Genomic DNA, 20,189 nt, shown 5'->3' with positions numbered 1-20,189 from the left:
CATGTGTGCAAAAAGGACTATGATGGTTTAAGTGGAGGCATGGAAGTGGCTGGTGTTGCTAACATTTTCAAAAGGTTTGTGCAGTCAAGAGGTATCCTCTATACAGACTATCTTGGGGACGGGGACAGTAAGGCTTATCAGAAAGTGGTAGAAGATAAACCTAATGGGCCTAGAGTCAAAATTAATAAACTGGAATGTATAGGACATGTACAGAAAAGAATGGGATCACAACTTCTAAAGATATGTAAGGAAAAAAAGTTAGGTGGTAAAGGGGGCCTGATAAAGGCTGAAATAGACAGGATCCAGACTTATTATGGTATGGCCATTAGAAATAACTGCAACAATGTAGAAGCAATGAGGAGAGCCATCTGGGCTATATTCTTTCATAAAATTTCAACAGATGAGGAACCACAACATAACCTTTGCCCACGGAGACCTGACAGCTGGTGAAAATTCAACAACCCAGCTACATCTTTCCAGCTACAAGCACAAACATTCAATTCCAGAAAAAATCCTGCTAGCTGTGAAACCCATTTTCAGAGACCTTAGCCAACAAGAGCTCTTGAAAAAGTGTCTCCATGGAAAAACTCAAAACCCAAATCAAAGTTTGAATTCTGTCATTTGGACAAGGCTTTTCGTTAGATAAGAAACACTAAAATTTGGTGTTCATGATGCAGTGATGTGCTTCAATGCTGGTGTGTGAAAGAAGACTGATGTATTAAGACTCTTGGGAACAAAGGATGGTATCAATACTGAAAGGGGACTGAAAATTATTGACATGGACCATATCCGTTAAGCTGATATTTCAGCAGGAAATGCTACCAAGGAGGCCAGGATAGCCAGAAGATCAAAGAAAAGAAGGTAAAGATCAAGAAGCTGAGCCACAGTATAGCCCTGGAATGTTTTAAAAGTGTGCCTAGATGACATTGTACATTAATTTCTTGCATGTAAAACTTTAATACCATTTTTCTCAAAACTACATTTTTCGACCTTCTGGTATACTTTTCTCAAAAACTATGACTGCTACAGACACCAGACTTACAGTATCTCTTGCTAATACAATGATGATTAATTAGATAAAAAAGTAGACCAGTAGTGATAAAAAGAACAGATTTACAAGCTCCAAGGTGTTTAGAAAAGTTTTAATTTTTTGTCTTATAGAACAAAAAAAAATGATTACTCATGAAATATATAAAATACATTAACCAGTTTTTATGTGATTTGAGAATGATGTTTCAGCTATACACTGTAAAAGTTTCAGGTCTTTATCTCCATTAGTTACTTCAGAAAGTGTACCTGACATTTGCTCGTTTTAGCATTGATTCCTTATGGGAGTTCCCTCGCGACTGTGTCCCCTTAAAGGAGCAAGCTCATCCAATTGAGCCTCCCCAATACAAATGTGGTTCTATTCATACACTGGTGTTACACCCACATCAACATCAGACAACTGACGACAACTGCCGAATAAACATCTCGCCATCCAGTATGGTATTTAGCCACAAACATCAGTGTTGTTCTTGCATGTTTTTAATGTCATTTACTTACCTCCCAGTATTCTATCATATCACCCTTTCTTACCTTTTCAAATAGGGCAAAGAGCTTCCTTGCTTCATCTACAATTCAACTGCTTGGCTATATGTCCTGCCCAGCTCCACCTCATTTTCGCATAATTACATCTTCCACCTCACTTTGTTTTTTGAACCATTTGTTATTCTGTCCCTCCCAGTAATTCCAAATATGCATCTCTCCACTGTCCACTTTTTGATGCTTGGTGTTTGAATGGGTTTCTCATTAAATGCAGTCTACAAACCATGTAGAAGTTACATGTATTTCTGAATAACATTTCATGTGGAAATGGAGAATGCAGATGGATACAACTTGCTATTCCTCCAGGTAGAGAAAGGAGGAGGAGGAGGAGGTGCAGTTTTAGACTAACCTTGAACAACTAGTAGACAGTTCATTTGACTTGGAATATTCTTGACACTTTGGAACTTGAACTGATATTTCATTTGATCATATGGCTGCAGTACACCTACCTATTTACGAGCATTTACTGCACAACAGGGCTTTGCATTTATAAGTCTATCATGTGATATACAGACAGAAATTCTACATTTGTCCGAAAACCCCAACTTTACTACTTTACGTTTCAATTCTACAACTCAAATTGGTGATTCTCTTCCACACATCTAATTTGTTATGATCACTAGTCGCTTTATTTCTGATAATGAATAAATAGCATATTTTAATTCAATTTCAAATTAACCCTCATTCAATAAACCTCTCCACATATTTTTGAAAGCAATTATTAAATTTTGTAAACTGTGTCTGAGAAATTATATATGATATTTGGCAAATATAGCTGGACTTTGTGTCAGAGTGTACTACCTGCCCCTCCGACATACAATACAAGCTAGGTTTATTCAGACAGTCACAGATTTGTCCAATCCCTTGTGAAGGTTGATAAAGGAATTCTATCTCACTGATTCCCTTTAGTTTAACTAACCAAGCAGGGGAAGCTTACATGCTGAAGTTAAAACATGAGCTTAGTGTAAACTACAGATTTTTCTACAGAAATAAAGATAAAATGCCTTTTTATTCAAAAATATTCCCATCTGAAATGCTCAGCCACATGTAAATAAACAAAATTCAGTGTGCTTTTTAGTTCACATCTGTAGAATATTTAGATATTCCCTTTAATCTCATTAACTTGTTATTTTTATTTTTTAATGAGACACTGAATCAATCACATTCCATTGATTTATAGGCAGAATTACAATCAATTTTTTTATGTGGTACCTTTCTGCATTCTTGTATGATGGCCGTCCTTTGCCTGTCTGCATCCTCTACAACTAAGATGTCTTCAATGCCTAGTGTGAAGCCTTCCCTTTGCATAAATGATGTAAACAGTTTGGTAAAGGAGCTAAGTAGCTTACTTGCACATACACCGCCATACAACTGAAATGAACACAAAACTGCAATTAAAAATATTGTTTTGTATACTTATAGGAGGAGTTATACTTAACTGATCAATACTGAGGACGCAACTATAAACATCATATTTCCAAGCAACCAGTCAAAACATATTGTGCACAATAACTGAATTAGTTTTGTTCTGGAGCAAATGGACACTAACATAGTACTGTTTTTCGTCATCTGCTACTTCACCTCCTAAGGAGTTATATACCAAGAGTAAAAAAGATTCAACACAGAAAGCTTCTCTTTCTGTGCTGTAATTCAATATGGTGAAATTAAGAAATAGCAATACAGAAGGATAAAACATTGTCTCAACCATTATCACATTATATTTTCATATGATTTATTTAGTAACAAAAAATTCTTTAACACTGAACACAGAAAAACTTTTATACATATTTTTCACTCAATATTGCCCTAGGAGAATAGCTGAGTGTAATACTTTCTTATAGTATGATCAAGTTTTAGCAATGAGTTTGACATGACTCTCGACAAAAGTAGAAAAGTTTTTATTTCACCTTAATATTTCAATATACGATACATTTTCAAACATCTAGGAAATATTCAGTAAAAAGTAAAGATGTAAATCACACTTTAAACAAACTGCAACATTACACAAAGTGAGTCGCAAAACTGTTGACCAGGCAAGAGCATAATTTTCAATTAAGAACATAAAGATTTAAGAAATTCAAGCCCTTGAATTTTCTCATGGTGAGAAGTCATAAGAAATGATTTGTACAACTAGCTAAAAACTTTCTACATCCCAGATCTCATTAGTATTTCTTTATTTACAGGAACTGGTTTCAACAAGCTTTGCTGTCATCTTCAGGTCATCAAAAATCTTTGTTATAAAATGTGTTTACTTTGAATTGGAACCCCATGCCAAGTTGTCAAGTTAGTGGCTAAAGTGTAGCACATTACACAATGGTCTGTCATAAACAAAACATTTAAAATCAAACACTTACCTCATGCACGTGGCCATGTTCATATATGTTGTACTCACAGGTGATTGTTACGTCATAAAAATCACAGTACAAAATCAAATGCACAGTAGCATTTTCCCTGATTTTCCCTGATAGACTGAAATATGCTATTGTTATACCTTTGCATAAAAAAGGGGATAGATCTGATGTCAACAATTACCGTCCAATCTCCCTTCTAACAGCTTTATCCAAAATTTTTGAGAAAGTAATGTATTCAAGAGTAGCTACACATATCTGTAAAAATGAAGTACTGACAAAATGTCAGTTTTGTTTCCAGAAAGGTTTTTCAACAGAAAATGCCATATATGCTTTCACCAATCAAATTTTGAATGACCTGAATAACCGAACACCACCCATTGGGATTTTTTGTGATCTCTCAAAGGCTTTTGATTGTGTAAATCATGAAATTCGGCTAGACAAGCTCAAGTATTGTGGTATGAGTGGGACAGTGCACAAATGGTTTAATTCGTACCTAACTGGAAGAGTGCAGAAAGTTGAAATAAGCAGTTCTCATAATATGCAAAGATCAGCACATTCCTCAAACTGGGGAACTATCAAGAATGGGGTTCCACAAGGGTCGGTCTTGGGTCCTTTGTTGTTCTTAATACGAGGGTTGTTTTTTAAGTAAGGGCCATTCTTATTTTTAAAAAAAGATACAAATACTTTTGTAAAAAAACTTTTATTTTCTGATTCTACACACTTTTACCTATTTTTCTACATAGTTGCCTTGTTTATTTAAGCCCTTGTCATACCATACAACTAAGTTTTTAATTCCCTCTTCAAAGAATTCGGCCGCCTGCTCCGACAGCCAAGAGTTCACGGCCGCTTTCACTTCATCGTCGTCATTGAAGTGCTGCCCGCCAAGATGGTGTTTCAGGTACCGGAAAGGGTGAAAATCGCTAGGAGCAAGGTCGGGGCTGTATGGTGCATGGTCCAAAACGTCCCAGCCAAAAGAATCAATCAAATCCCGAGACTTTTGAGAGGTGTGAGGCCTAGCGTTATCGTGCAGGAGCAAAACTCCTTTTGTCAGCATGCCGCGCCTTTTGTTTTGAATTGCTCTGTGGAACTTCTTTAGAGTTGCACAGTAGGCATCTGAGCTGATTGTCATTCCTCGTGGCATAAAGTCCACTAGCAAAACACCGCGCCGGTCCCAGAACACAGTTGCCATAATCTTGCGCTTTGACAGCGTCTGTTTGGCTTTGACCTTGACGGGTGAGGTTGTGTGTCGCCATTCCATCGATTGTCGCTTGCTTTCGGGAGTGATATGGGATACCCATGTTTCATCTCCAGTGACAATTTGACTCAACATGTCATCCCCTTCTTCCTCGTACCGAATCAAAAAGTCCAATGAAGTGGCAAATCTCTTCCCTTTGTAGTCCTCTGTGAGGAGTCTGGGTAACCACCGAGAAAACAGTTTCTTAAAGTTTAGGTTTTCAGACACAATTTTGTACAAAACCGATCTTGAAACTTGTGGAAATTCCAAAGAAAGAGTGGAAATTGTGAATCTTCTGTCCTCATGAATCTTTGTTTCGACTGCAGCCACCAAATCATCAGTGATCACAGAGGGCCGGCCTGAGCGTTCTTCGTCATGGACGTTTTGACGGTCATTTTTAAACTCTCTAACCCATTGACGCACTTTACCTTCACTCATTGCATTCAAGCCATAAACTTCTGTTAACTGACGATGAATTTCTGCAGCTGATAGGCTTCTCGCGGTCAAAAAACGTATCACTGACTGTATCTCACACACGGCGGGCGATTCAATAATCGTAAACATTATAAAGTAGAAAGCGATACGTACACATCAGCTAAAGAGCTGCAACTTGCATCAGTGTGAACGGGAAGGATGCCGGCAAGTGGCGCGGTGGCTTGTTGCGGCGTCTGCACGAACTACGGGACTATACGCGCGAACGGCCCTTACTTAAAAAACAACCCTCGTATATATTAATGACTTGCCATTCTATATTCATGAAGAGGCAAAGTTAGTTCTCTTTGCTGATGATACAAGTATAGTAATCACACCTGACAAACAAGAATTAACTGATGAAATTGTCAATACTGTCTTTCAGAAAATTACTAAGTGGTTCCTTGTAAACGGACTCTCACTGAATTTTGGTAAGACACAGTACATACAGTTCCGTACAGTGAATGGTATGACACCATTAATAAATATAGACCTTAATCAGAAGCATATAGCTAAGGTAGAATATTCAAAATTTTTAGGTGTGTCCATTGATGAGAGATTAAATTGGAAGAAACACATTGATGATCTGCTGAAACGTTTGAGTTCAGCTACTTATGCAATAAGGGTCATTGCAAATTTTGGTGATAAACATCTTAGTAAATTAGCTTACTACGCCTATTTTCACTCATTGCTTGCATATGGCATCATATTTTGGGGTAATTCATCACTGAGGAATAAAGTATTTATTGCACAAAAGCGAGTAATCAGAATAATAGCTGGAGTCCACCCAAGATCATCCAGCAGACATTTATTTAAGGATCTAGGGATATTCACAGTAGCTTCTCAGTATATATACTCTCTTATGAAATTTGTTATTAACAACCAAACCCAATTCAAAAGTAATAGCAGTGTGCATAACTACAATACTAGGAGAAAGGATGATCTTCACTATTCAAGATTAAATCTAATTTTGGCACAGAAAGGGGTGAATTATACTGCCACCAAAGTCTTTGGTCACTTACCAAATAGTATCAAAAGTCTGACAGATAACCAACAAGTATTTAAGATGGAATTACAAGAATTTCTGAATGACAACTCCTTCTACTCCATAGAGGAATTTTTAGATATAAATTAAGAAAAAAACAAAACAAAAAAACAAAAAAATTATTAAAAAAAGAAAAAATTATTAAAAGTTGTTATATTAACTTAATTATGTTGTTAAATTAACTTAATTATGTCATGTATTGGAAAATTTGACTCGTTCCACATCATTACGAAATATCATATTCATGATCCATGGAACTAGTATTAATCTAATCTAATCTTTGTGTTAGCTGGACGTGTTCTAATCAGTGAACATGTGCCTTAGATGGCTTATAAGGTACAACAGTTGTACCCTGACCAGCTAATGTAAACAGATGTGCTACTGTGCATTTTATTGTGTACTGTTATCTGTATGATGTAACAATCACCTGTGAGCACTACATACACTCCTGGAAATTGAAATAAGAACACCGTGAATTCATTGTCCCAGGAAGGGGAAACTTTATTGACACATTCCTGGGGTCAGATACATCACATGATCACACTGACAGAACCACAGGCACATAGACACAGGCAACAGAGCATGAACAATGTCGGCACTAGTACAGTGTATATCCACCTTTCGCAGCAATGCAGGCTGCTATTCTCCCATGGAGACGATCGTAGAGATGCTGGATGTAGTCCTGTGGAACGGCTTGCCATGCCATTTCCACCTGGCGCCTCAGTTGGACCAGCGTTCGTGTTGGACGTGCAGACCGCGTGAGACGACGCTTCATCCAGTCCCAAACATGCTCAATGGGGGACAGATCCGGAGATCTTGCTGGCCAGGGTAGTTGACTTACACCTTCTAGAGCACGTTGGGTGGCACGGGATACATGCGGACGTGCATTGTCCTGTTGGAACAGCAAGTTCCCTTGCCGGTCTAGGAATGGTAGAACGATGGGTTCGATGACGGTTTGGATGTACCGTGCACTATTCAGTGTCCCCTCGACGATCACCAGTGGTGTACGGCCAGTGTAGGAGATCACTCCCCACACCATGATGCCGGGTGTTGGCCCTGTGTGCCTCGGTCGTATGCAGTCCTGATTGTGGCGCTCACCTGCACGGCGCCAAACACGCATACGACCATCATTGGCACCAAGGCAGAAGCGACTCTCATCGCTGAAGACGACACGTCTCCATTCGTCCCTCCATTCACGCCTGTCGCGACACCAATGGAGGCAGGCTGCACGATGTTGGGGCGTGAGCGGAAGACGGCCTAACGGTGTGCGGGACCGTAGCCCAGCTTCATGGAGACGGTTGCGAATGGTCCTCGCCGATACCCCAGGAGCAACAGTGTCCCTAATTTGCTGGGAAGTGGCGGTGCGGTCCCCTACGGCACTGCGTAGGATCCTACGGTCTTGGCGTGCATCCGTGCGTCGCTGCGGTCCGGTCCCAGGTCGACGGGCACGTGCACCTTCCGCCGACCACTGGCGACAACATCGATGTACTGTGGAGACCTCACGCCCCACGTGTTGAGCAATTCGGCGGTACGTCCACCCGGCCTCCCGCATGCCCACTATACGCCCTCGCTCAAAGTCCGTCAACTGCACATACGGTTCACGTCCACGCTGTCGCGGCATGCTACCAGTGTTAAAGACTGCGATGGAGCTCCGTATGCCACGGCAAACTGGCTGACACTGACGGCGGCGGTGCACAAATGCTGCGCAGATAGCGCCATTCGACGGCCAACACCGCGGTTCCTGGTGTGTCCGCTGTGTCGTGCGTGTGATCATTGCTTGTACAGCCCTCCCGCAGTGTCCGGAGCAAGTATGGTGGGTCTGACACACCGGTGTCAATGTGTTCTTTTTTCCATTTCCAGGAGTGTATATGGATGTGGCCATGTGCACAAGGTGCTTATTGATTTTAAATATTTTATTTGTAACAAACCTTTGTATAGTGTGCTACAGTTTAGCCACTAACCTGACAACTACGTGTGATGTTCCAGTTCAAAATGAATACGTTTTATACCAAAAATTTTTGAAGACCCGAAGATGACAGCAAAGTCTGTCAAAACCGGTTGTTGTAAGTAAAGAAATATCTATGTGATCTTGGCTTTAGAAAGTTTTTATCAAATTCAAACCCACATTATGTAATTTATTGATAACATAATTACTCAAGACAGCTACTAATAATACATACAATGATCAACTATAAAACCAAAAAGTGATGGTTTAGTTCTAAAAGTTGTTGGTAAAATTCCTGGGAACAGGAACTACAAAAATATTATTTTGAAAATACTAGTTCTCATTTTTCACACTGCGCATCTGGATTTTCACAATTACATACATTCTGTGGAAAGAAACTTTTACCACATGCATTCAAATATTATTTATAATGTCTTGCATGTCCTCCATCATGACAGCTATTCAACGATCAGTATTTTTACACATCAAAACAAAAGAATTATCAATTGCAGCACCATATGATAGGAAAAATGGCCAGAAGATTTCTTTCCTATAACTTCAACAAATCAAATAACTGTTACATTCGATGCAGAGCTACAGATTTCTATCACTGCAAAGCCCTGAGCACACCATTATGCCACTGGGTTTTTCCTCCTCAAATGATGCATTTTTGCATATTTCACTCTAACTCTATCCAGATGGTTGTCAGGCTCATCATAAAATCACAGTCTGTTGGGGAACAAAACATGCCTCCATTTGGTATGTGTCATTCATAATTTTCTTTCATCCAGTATCTCCAATGCTGCAGCAATATATTCCATGGGCCTAGATGTTCTGGAGATACCAACTGCAGACAATACTGCTCAGCATTATTAACCCAATCGTTTGCAAGGTTTATTGCGCAGGAGTTTCACTGTGACACAATTTTCAACAGGCTATGAACAACATATCTTTGTGCTGTAGTTCCATGCAGATAAACTTGCACTGCATGACCTTGTATCCTTGCAACACCACTCATTCTTTGTAAATGAGTCCACAGACATGAATTTATACTTTGAAATGTCCAATTGATCTGATGGTATTTTGTAATGGCTCACAGATAATCAGATTCCCACATATTTCATTATGAGACATAGGCCCCTATGACTAAATGTATTCATACAATAATGTTATGAGAAGGACAGATTGCTACTCACCGTAAAGATGACACATGGAGTTGCAAACAGTCACAACAAAAAGACTGTAACACATTGAGCTTTCAGCCAAAGCCTTCCTCAGAAAAGAAAGGAAAAAAACACACACACAGTCACACAAGCAAAGACACCTCATGCACTCATGACATTTATCTCTGGCCAGAATGCAACTGTGCCAGGTGGGAGCAGCAACCTGGAGTGGTGGCTGGAAGGGGAAAGGATAGCACAGTAGAGGTGGGGGAAGATAAGTGAGTACCAACTGGCTGAGCATACAGGGACTATGTAGAAAGTGGCAAGACAAGGCTGCTACGAGCAGCCTCAAGAGCCTGCGGAGGAGGGAACAGGAACAGTGAGTGGGAAAGGAGAAGACTGGCAGGTGTGTCGGCAGGAAGTGGCGCACAATGAGGGTAACAGAAGGGGGCAGAAACTATTGGTTGGAGGCTGTGAGGACAGTAGCTTACTGAAGACTGAGGCATGGATGGTTTTACAAGTGGAGAATGTGTTGTAAGGATATCTCCTACTTACACAGCTCAGAACAGCTGATGGTGGAAGAGAAAATCCGACAGTCTGGGTTGTGAAGCAGCCACTGAAATCAAGCATGTTATGTTCAAATGTATGTTGTGCCGTAGGATGATCCAGTTTACTCTTGGGTAAATGGTAGTCATACCAATACAAAAAGCTACGCAATGATTGTAGCAGAGATGGTAATAACATGGCTGCTTTCACAGGAGACCTGGCCTCTGATGGATTAGGATAAGCCTGTGATAGGACTGAATAGGAAGTGCTGGGTGGGTGGATTGGGCAGGTCTTGCACCTGGGTCTTCCAAAGGGATATGATACCTGTGGCAAGGGTTTGGGTTTGAAAGTGACATAGGGATGGACTAGGATCTTGTGAAGGTCAGGTGGACAATGGAACATCACTTTAGGAGGGGTGGGATGGCTCTTGAGCAGAATGTCCCTCACTTCAGGGCATGATAATAGGTGATCAAAGCCCTGGTGAAGGATATGGTTCAGTTGTTCCAGTCTGGGGTGGTATTGCTCACAAAGAGGGCGCTTCTTTGTAGCTAGTTCTTCAAGGTGGTGGCAGGATTGCCGGATGCACGGGGATATGGCATGGGAAATCTATTTGTGGGCTAGATCTGGGGACAGTGCCTGTCTGTGATGGCCTTTTTCAGACCGTCACATAATGGTCAAGGGAGTTCTTGTAACAGCAGATGGTCCATCCCTGAGGGGCCAGACTTATGGAAGGGATATCTGGTTTGGATGGGATGGTACCTCTCGAAATGCAGGTACTGTTGATGGCTGGTGTGCTTAGTGGTTGGTTTGCTGGTTTAACAATTAAAGGGACCAAAGCAAGAGGTCATTCATCAGTCCCTCCTACCTGGAACAGGCAAGTCAGCAAAAGCACACTTGAAAGAAGGGCCAAGTGCACAAAACCTCAAGGTCTACTAGATGCCCTCAAAGACAGAAAGTGCAATGGGGATCATAGCCCCCACCACTTATTGGAGGCATCCCATCCAATAACACGCAGAAATGATTAGAAATGTGGACAGGAAAACACAGGAAGAACACCAATAAAACACAATGTGAATGTGCAAGAAGGGGGAAGAAGATCAGGTAGGGCAAGGCAGACCCCCAAGCCCAGACAGCCATTCCTGGTTGGGGCAGAGGAGGTAACGCGGCACCCTGACAACTTCTCAACGAGCCAATAAGGGTGAGGTGGCCTCTTAGACAAAGTGATAAAAAAGGATGATGGAGGACCTACACAGATTCGTGGTCTACTTTATCGCCCGCAGTTTGTTCGCCAAAGTGAGTATGTCATTCTGTATCATAAATCCTTACAACTTGACAGCATAATACCAATCAAATGTCCAGACCTCAAGAGACGGCTTGCCGGTAGCCAATGTGGAGAGTCGGCCAGCAAGGTGATTCCCCGGAATCCCAACATGACCTGGGGTCCAGACAAAAGCCATCAAGTGGCCAGATCCCAACATGACCCAGGACCATACAAATACTACCAAGTGGCCACACAATTTTAGGGCAAAAAGGAAGTCCTGGGTAGTCAGATCCAAGGGATGATGAGGGTAACACTGGTTAAGAGCCTGTGAACTCTTCAAGGAGTTACTATAGATGAGAAAGTGCTCACCAGTGCAGGAACGGTGCCCAATGGCACGCGAGACGGCTACCAACTTTTCAGTGGAAACGCTGCAGCCATCTGGCGAGGAGTGGCGTTCATTACATCACGCATGAATGTAAGCAAAGCCAGTATGACTGGCAACCATAGTGTCTCAATATAGACTGTTTTGAATCCAGAAACATGTCAAGAATGAAGAAGAATTGGTGGCGGAGGGCTTGAGGCAGAGCCAAGTCTTTCGGAGCCTGTGATAGGTCAGGAAAGAGCTGTGGACAGGAGATGAACAATGAGGGTGTAGAAGAGCAGGCCTGGAGAATAGGTGGAAGAGGGGAAGCTGGAGTTCTGAGAAATGGGACTGGACGTGGATGACAATCATAGCCCCAGACCTGAGCCATCGTTGTAGGAAATGGACCTCCAGAGATGAAAAGAGGGGACAGTAGTTTGGGTGTTTTGGGGAACAGCGGATATATAACACATAAGTGATGAATTGTTGATGGCACAGAACCCATAATGGTGGAAACATAGCCTCTACGAGGAGGTTAATCATCCGGCTAGTCCGAAAAGCACCAGTTGCCAGTTGTTCCCCACAATGGTGTATCAGGTCCATCATACGTAACATCGAAGGTAATGCTGAATGACTTCTTCCACCCAGACAGGACTGGACCAGTGCTTTGCAGAGCCAGAAAAGAACAGAGCAGCCCATTCCCCAGTTCGTATTGCTGAGACATCGTAGAACACTGAGGTGCAACCAATATGTCTGCTTTAGCTGATGAATATGGGGAAGGCATGTCAACTGTGATCAAAGACCAGTACCAAAACTTCTGCAAGTCCACCACACTGAGGGAGAGGCCATCAAGGTACAGATCCAGATGGGGATGGTTATAAAGGAGCAAGTATATGACAGTGGTTATCCACCAGTAAGTGTTGAAGTATTTGGTTGTGCACCCACTCTGGTGCAGGAGTCACGTTGGGGTAGAGATGGTAGGTTTAATGTGGATGAACATGTAGATGGAGCTTTCAAGAGAAGAGGAGGTCAACACCTAGAAAGGTGGCTGGGTTGAGGAAGCAGAAGGGAGAGAAAGTGTTGAGGTTGTAAAGGAATGATGGTAGGGTGTCTTGGTCCTGAGTTTGTATCATGAAGATATCGTCAATAAATCGGAACTAGACAAGAATTTGGGGTGTTGGGAGGCAAAGTAGGTCTTCTCTAGATAAGCCATAAATAGATTGGCATAGGAGTGTGCCATGCGGGTGTCCATCGCTGCGGTGTGGATTTATTTGTGTACTTTTCCCTCAAAAGTGAAATAGTTGTGTGTTAGGATACGTTATTTAGGTGTACAAGGAATTGGGTAGTGGGTTTGGAGTCCGAAGGACATTGGAAAAGGAAGTTTTCAATTGCAGCAAGACTATGGGTATAAGGGAAGTTGGTGTCTAGGTAAGTGGTGTCAACAGTGACCAGTAGGGAACCAGGAGTTATAGGGAAGTGGGAATGGTGGAGAGCCAGTATCTTTGACATGAAAGGCTAGATTTCAGGCAATTGGTTGGTACATAGCTGGAGAATGATGGTGAAGCTAAACTGAAGGTAAAGAATACCTGGTATGCAATTATAGATCAGGTAGGACGGGGAGGGATCATGGTTGGATAGTAATATAAATTGGTACAGGCAGGGTTCAGTGTTGGGGTTAGGTTGGCTTTGGTTGGTAGGTCTGATGACAAAAAAAGTGTTTGTATTGCAGGGATCAAAAGAGGGAAAGTAGGTGTTTAACAAGTCCAATATGGTTAAATTTGGGTGGAGGGCTGATGGTGACACCTTTGGATAGAACTGAAACTTCTGTGGGGCTGAGGATTTTGGTGGAAAGGTTAACAATAGTGATCTGGGATTGTTTCAGCTCTGGACTTACTGGAATGTTGATAGGGAATTTTGAGGGCTGTGACAAGTTAGAAACGTTAACTAGGCAGGGTGTGGTTGTTGTGAATGGTTGACTAGGCAAGGGATTCAATTTCAGAGATGTTATGTACGTATCAGGGTTTGCACAGTACCAAATTCTTGTGGAAGGGGCAGAGGCAGTTTTGGGAAGCTTGTGCCACAGAGACGGATTTTTGTAGCACTACGTTTATAAGGAACAGAGACGGGTGGATCTGAAGAGGTGAAGGTCATTGTGAAAGGAGGGGTAGTATCCACACAAAGAAATTTTTATAGTTATGCCACAATATATTGCGTGGGGAGGGGGATTCCATGAACAAGATGTGGGACCGAGTTTTAGCCAGTGAGAGGGATACTCTTCTGAAGTGCTGCACAAAAGATAGTGCAGAGACCATTGTGGCAGGGATGGCATTAAAGAAATGGGAAATAATGTAGGAAATGGGCAAATGAAGGCAGAGGTGGGTGTCTCCACTTTAAGCCCACCAGCCAACATCAGTATCTGCATTTTGCCGGCTGCCACCCCACCCACATCACAAAATCCTTTTCATACAGCCTGGTCACTGAGGGATTGCATACCTGCTGCAACAAGAGCTCCCTTAACCATTATGTTGATGGTCTCACAAAGGTGTTCATAGATGGACACTATCCGTGGACCTAAACCACAAACAGATGTCCCATGGCATATCCCCAGACACCCACAATCCTCCAACTGCCCCCAAGAATCAGCTAGAAAGGAGTGGCCCCCCTTTGTCAGCCAGTACCACTCCAGACTGGAACAATTGAACTGTATCCTTCATAATGGCTTTGACCATTACGCCCTCAAACGAGGAACATCCTACCCAAGTTCCTTCCCACACTCCTAAAGTGGGTGGTCCATTGCACACCCAATCTCCACAGTATCCTAGTCTACACTGTGCCCCTTTCAATCCCAATCCCTTGCCACAGGCATCATATCCCCAATCCATTTATCCAGCACTTCCTGTTCCAGTCCTGGCACAAGCTTACCCTGTCCCAACAGAAGCCACACATCTGTGAAAGCAGCCATGGCATGTACCAGCTCTGCTGCATCCACTGGAGAACTTTTTATAGCCATGATCACATAAATACTTATTTATTTCCAACAACCAATTTCAACAGGTTTTGCTGTCATCTTCCACTCTTCAAAAATTAATGTTACAAAATGTGTTCATCGCAACTTGGAACCTTACGCCAAGTTGTCATATTAATGGATAAAATGTAACGCATTATGCAAAAGTTTGTCAGAAATAAAATGTGTACAATCATAAAGCAACTGTGTATTTAGCACTCATAACTCGCAGATGATCGTTACGACTAAAAAACACAATATACAGTAAATTGAACAACAGCACTTCTAATTACTTTAGCTTGACATGTTCCATTCCCATGAATGGAACATGTCAAGCTAATTTAAAAAGATGCGCTATTGTAGATTTTACTGCTTATATTGTGTTTTTTGGACTTATCAATCATCTGCTAGTGCTACATATGTGGACATAGCTATGTGCACATGGTGCTTTCTGATTAAAAATTTTTTATTTCTGAAAAACCTTTGCGTAATGTGCTACATTTTATCCACTAATATGGCAACTTGGTATGAGGCTCCAATTCGCAATGAACATTTTTATAACGATTTTTGAAGACCACAACATCACAGTTGCCAAAATGCACTTTTAATCAGTGCAATAAGATGTGTGTACATAGTTGTTATTTGTTATTTTAAAACTGATATGCCAACTTCTAGTATAGCTCACAATACCAACACCTACATCTACAGCGATACTCCACAAGCCACCTGACGGTGTATGGCGGAGGGTACCCTGAGTACCTCTATCAGTTCTCCCTTCTATTCCAGCCTCGTATTGTTCATGGAAAGAAAGATTGTCAGTATGCCTCTATGTGGGCTCTAATCTCTCTGATTTTATCCTCATGATCTCTTCGCGTTGGAAGGAGCAATATACAGCTTGACTCCTCGGTGAAGGTATGTTCTCGAAGCTTCAACAAAAGCCCATACTGAGCTACTGAGTGTCTCTCTTGCAGAGTCTTCCACTGGAGTTTATCTATCATCTCCGTAACGCTTTCACAATTACTAAATGATCCTGTAACGAAGTGTGCTGCTCTCCATTGGATCTTCTCTATCTCTTCTATCAACCCTATCTGGTACGGGTCCCACACTGCTGAGCAGTATTCAAGCAGTGGGTGAACAAGTGTACTCTAACCACCTTCTTTTGTTTTCGGACTGCATTTCCTTAGGATTCTTCGAATGAATCTGAGTCTGGCATCTGCTTTATCGACGATTAATTTTACATGGTCATTCTATTTTGAATCACTCCTAATGCCTACTCCTAGATAATTTATGGAGTTAACTGCTTCCAGTTGCTGACCTGCTATATTGTAGCTAAGATCGAAGATATTTCTTTCTGTGTATTAGCAGCACATTACACTTGCCTACATTGAGATTCAATTTCCATTCCCTACACCATGCGTCAATTCATTGCAGATCCTCCTGAATTTTAGTACAATTTTCCATTGTTACAACCTCTCAATATACTACAGCATCATCCACAAAAAGCCTCAGTGAACTTCCAATGTTATCCACAAGGTCATTTACATAAACTGTAAACAGCAATGGTCCTACGACACTCCCCTGCGGCACACCTGAAATCACTCTTACTTCGGAAGACTTCTCTCCATTGAGAATGACATGCTGCGTTCTGTTATCTAGGAACTCTTCAATCCAATCACACAATTGGCCTGATAGTCTATATGCTCTTACTTTGTTCATTAAAAGACTGTGGGGAACCGTATCAAATGCCTTGCGGAAGTCAAGAAACCCGGCATCTACCTGAGAACCCGTGTCTATGGCCCTCTGAGTCTCGTGGATGAATAGTTTTTCATATAATACATAGCACCACTTACTGGACTGAAGGAGAAGATTGTGTAATGATGTAAACATAGATCTGAATATGACAACAGAGAATTGTCAAATCCGGTCATGTATATGAATGAATTTTAATATAATCCATTATGGAGTTGAGGTAGCAGTTGTCGTTATACTGGTTATCACTGTTAGCATTCAACCGCGATTCTTATACATATATTTTAACAACGCGTTTCAAGAGACAATGCTCTCATCATCAGGTTGTAAAGTCTATGTCATGAAATTAAACGGACCAAAAAGACAAAATACCATCATAAATAGTTGGGAAGTCCATAGAGTAAAACAGAATTAAAAGTATATTGGACTGTGGGTCCTCGTCTTACATTGAAGTTGCTGACACAAGTCGATGGCTGTCTCATAGCTACCAAGTATGCTGTCTAACTGTGCCGGCTCGGGAGCTGTTGTGGACTGACGTGCCTAGGTGTTGTGGTGTGGTTACAGCCGTGTGCTTGACGGTAACGCTATGCTATTGGGCACCTATGCTATGGGACGGCCATCGACTTGTGTCAACAACTTCAATGTAAGACGAGGACCCACAGTCCAATATACTTTTAATTCTGTTTTACTCTATGGACTTCCCAACTATTTGTGATGGTATTTTGTCTTATTAGTCCGTTTAATTTCATGACATAGACTTTACAACCTGATGATGAGAGCATTGTCTCTTGAAACGCGCTGTTAAAATATATGTGTAAGAATCGCGGTTGAATGCTAACAGTGATATCCAATATGAATGAATGTTTTAGTGATCTTAGCAGTTGAAAATTTATTCAGTGTTTATAATACTACAGATCCCCCCCACACGCTCCCCCCTGCTGACAATGTCTAAAGTATGTATTTGTGTGATCTTGGTTACATAAAGTTTATTATATTTCATATTGGTGTTGGCCGTCGAATGGCGCTAGCTGCGCAGCATTTGTGCACCACCGCCGTCAGTGTCAGCCAGTTTGCCGTGGCATACGGAGCTCCATCGCAGTCTTTAACACTGGTAGCATGCCGTGACAGCGTGGACGTGAACCGTATGTGCAGTTGACGGACTTTGAGCGAGGGCGTATAGTGGGTATGCGGGAGGCCGGGTGGACGTACCGCCGAATTGCTCAACACGTGGGGCGTGAGGTCTCCACAGTACATCGATGTTGTCGCCAGTGGTCGGCGGAAGGTGCACGTGCCCGTCGACCTGGGACCGGACCGCAGCGACGCACGGATGCACGCCAAGACCGTAGGATCCTACGCAGTACCGTAGGGGACCGCACCGCCACTTCCCAGCAAATTAGGGACACTGTTGCTCCTGGGGTATCGGCGAGGACCATTCGCAACCGTCTCCATGAAGCTGGGCTACGGTCCCGCACACCGTTAGGCCGTCTTCCGCTCACGCCCCAACATCGTGCAGCCCGCCTCCAGTGGTGTCGCGACAGGCGTGAATGGAGGGACGATGAGAGTCGCTTCTGCCTTGGTGCCAATGATGGTCGTATGCGTGTTTGGCGCCGTGCAGGTGAGCGCCACAATCAGGACTGCATACGACCGAGGCACACAGGGCCAACACCCGGCATCATGGTGTGGGGAGCGATCTCCTACACTGGCCGTACACCACTGGTGATCGTCGAGGGGACACTGAATAGTGCACGGTACATCCAAACCGTCATCGAACCCATCGTTCTACCATTCCTAGACCGGCAAGGGAACTTGCTGTTCCAACAGGACAATGCACGTCCGCATGTATCCCGTGCCACCCAACGTCCTCTAGAAGGTGTAAGTCAACTACCCTGGCCAGCAAGATCTCCGGATCTGTCCCCCATTGAGCATGTTTGGGACTGGATGAAGCGTCGTCTCACGCGGTCTGCACGTCCAGCACGAACGCTGGTCCAACTGAGGCGCCAGGTGGAAATGGCATGGCAAGCCGTTCCACAGGACTACATCCAGCATCTCTACGATCGTCTCCATGGGAGAATAGCAGCCTGCATTGCTGCGAAAGGTGGATATACACTGTACTAGTGCCGACATTGTGCATGCTCTGTTGCCTGTGTCTATGTGCCTGTGGTTCTGTCAGTGTGATCATGTGATGTATCTGACCCCAGGAATGTGTCAATAAAGTTTCCCCTTCCTGGGACAATGAATTCACGGTGTTCTTATTTCAATTTCCAGGAGTGTATAATAAGTTACTGTAGTCACACCCTCACCCACCATTTTCTGCCCCCCCCCCCCCCCATGTCACCTCATCCCAATCCATATACCCTCACTCTCACTGTGCGACACTCTCTGCAAAGGCACCCACTGGTTTTTACCCCTTCTTTGCTGCTTTCTTCTTCCTTCAGCCCCCTCCCCCCTTTCGTTCCAACAGCCTCCTGCCACTGCACCTTACAGCCTTGTCTTGCCACTGTCTACGTGGTCCCTGTATGCTCCACCAGGCAGTGCTCACTCCTCTTTCTGCACCTTTACTTTGCTAACCCTCCCCCTTTCAGGCACCACTCCAGGTTGCTACTGCCATTTGACACAGTTGCATTCTGGCCAGAGATCACAGTCACGTGTGTGTGTGTGTGTGTGTGTGTGTGTGTGTGTGTGTGTGTGTGTGTGTGTGCGCGTGTGTTCTTTTTTCCTTTCTTTTCTGAGGAAGGCTTTGACCGAAAGCTCAATGTGTAACAGTCTTTTCATTGTGCCTCTCTGCAACTCAATGTGTCATCTTTACAGTGAATAGCAATCTACCCTTTCCATAATATTGTTGCTATTCCAACCTGGACTTTCCATTATTCATAGCAGTCAGAGCTATGTGAATATTGAGAAATCATGGGGATTCAGTATTTATGTGATGCACAGTCTGTCAGATAGGTGCCCAGAGTATGTGTAAGCCAGTAGATGTTTTCGTCTTCCTGTAGTAACACTGACAGGTTGTACTCCAAGCCATTTCAAATCATATTCAACATCAGATTTATGCCACAGTCACTTTGGCCAATGTTTAATGAAAACTATTTATGGAATCTATCTCTTAAACTGTCAATAACATTTTTTTCCATTACTATAATATGTAAGATAATTATAGGAGCTACTGGACTTCATCATACACTATCCAATAAACTAGGTTGAATCAACCCATGTTTGAAAACGTGACTGATGCAATGACATTAGAATCCCAAATTCTGAATGCTTCTTACCTCATAAACACAATGGACAAGGCCGTATCTTGATGCACCATAATGTGTTTTGTCAAGCACTCCAGACAGCAGTTCACCATTATGTATCACTACTTCCGATTCTGACATAACAACTGGGTTCGTAAACTCAGTACCTCCAGCTTTCCATCGTCTTGGTTTTACACTTTGCCAAGCCTGGGTGCAGAAAACACTTAATTATACTT

The 20,189-nt window shown here is 42.6% G+C and overlaps 1 protein-coding gene across 2 annotated transcripts in view; it reads right to left on the bottom strand.

The window, feature by feature from the left end:
• The window catches only part of LOC126248542 (DNA-directed RNA polymerase I subunit RPA1), a 346,647-nt gene that overhangs the window by 168,886 nt on the left and 157,572 nt on the right, over nucleotides 1–20,189 (bottom strand). For both annotated transcript variants that reach the window (XM_049949615.1, XM_049949606.1), the window contains exons 15-16: nucleotides 19,987–20,160; nucleotides 2,800–2,958 (exon numbers count right to left, since the gene is read on the bottom strand). In XM_049949615.1, coding sequence (XP_049805572.1) covers nucleotides 2,800–2,958; nucleotides 19,987–20,160 — 333 coding nt within the window. The remainder of the gene's footprint in view (nucleotides 1–2,799; nucleotides 2,959–19,986; nucleotides 20,161–20,189) is intronic.

The sequence above is a fragment of the Schistocerca nitens genome, chromosome 1 (assembly GCF_023898315.1).
Source record: "Schistocerca nitens isolate TAMUIC-IGC-003100 chromosome 1, iqSchNite1.1, whole genome shotgun sequence".
Taxonomy (NCBI): Eukaryota; Metazoa; Arthropoda; class Insecta; order Orthoptera; family Acrididae; genus Schistocerca; species Schistocerca nitens.
This window is presented reverse-complemented; position numbering and strand designations above follow the sequence as displayed.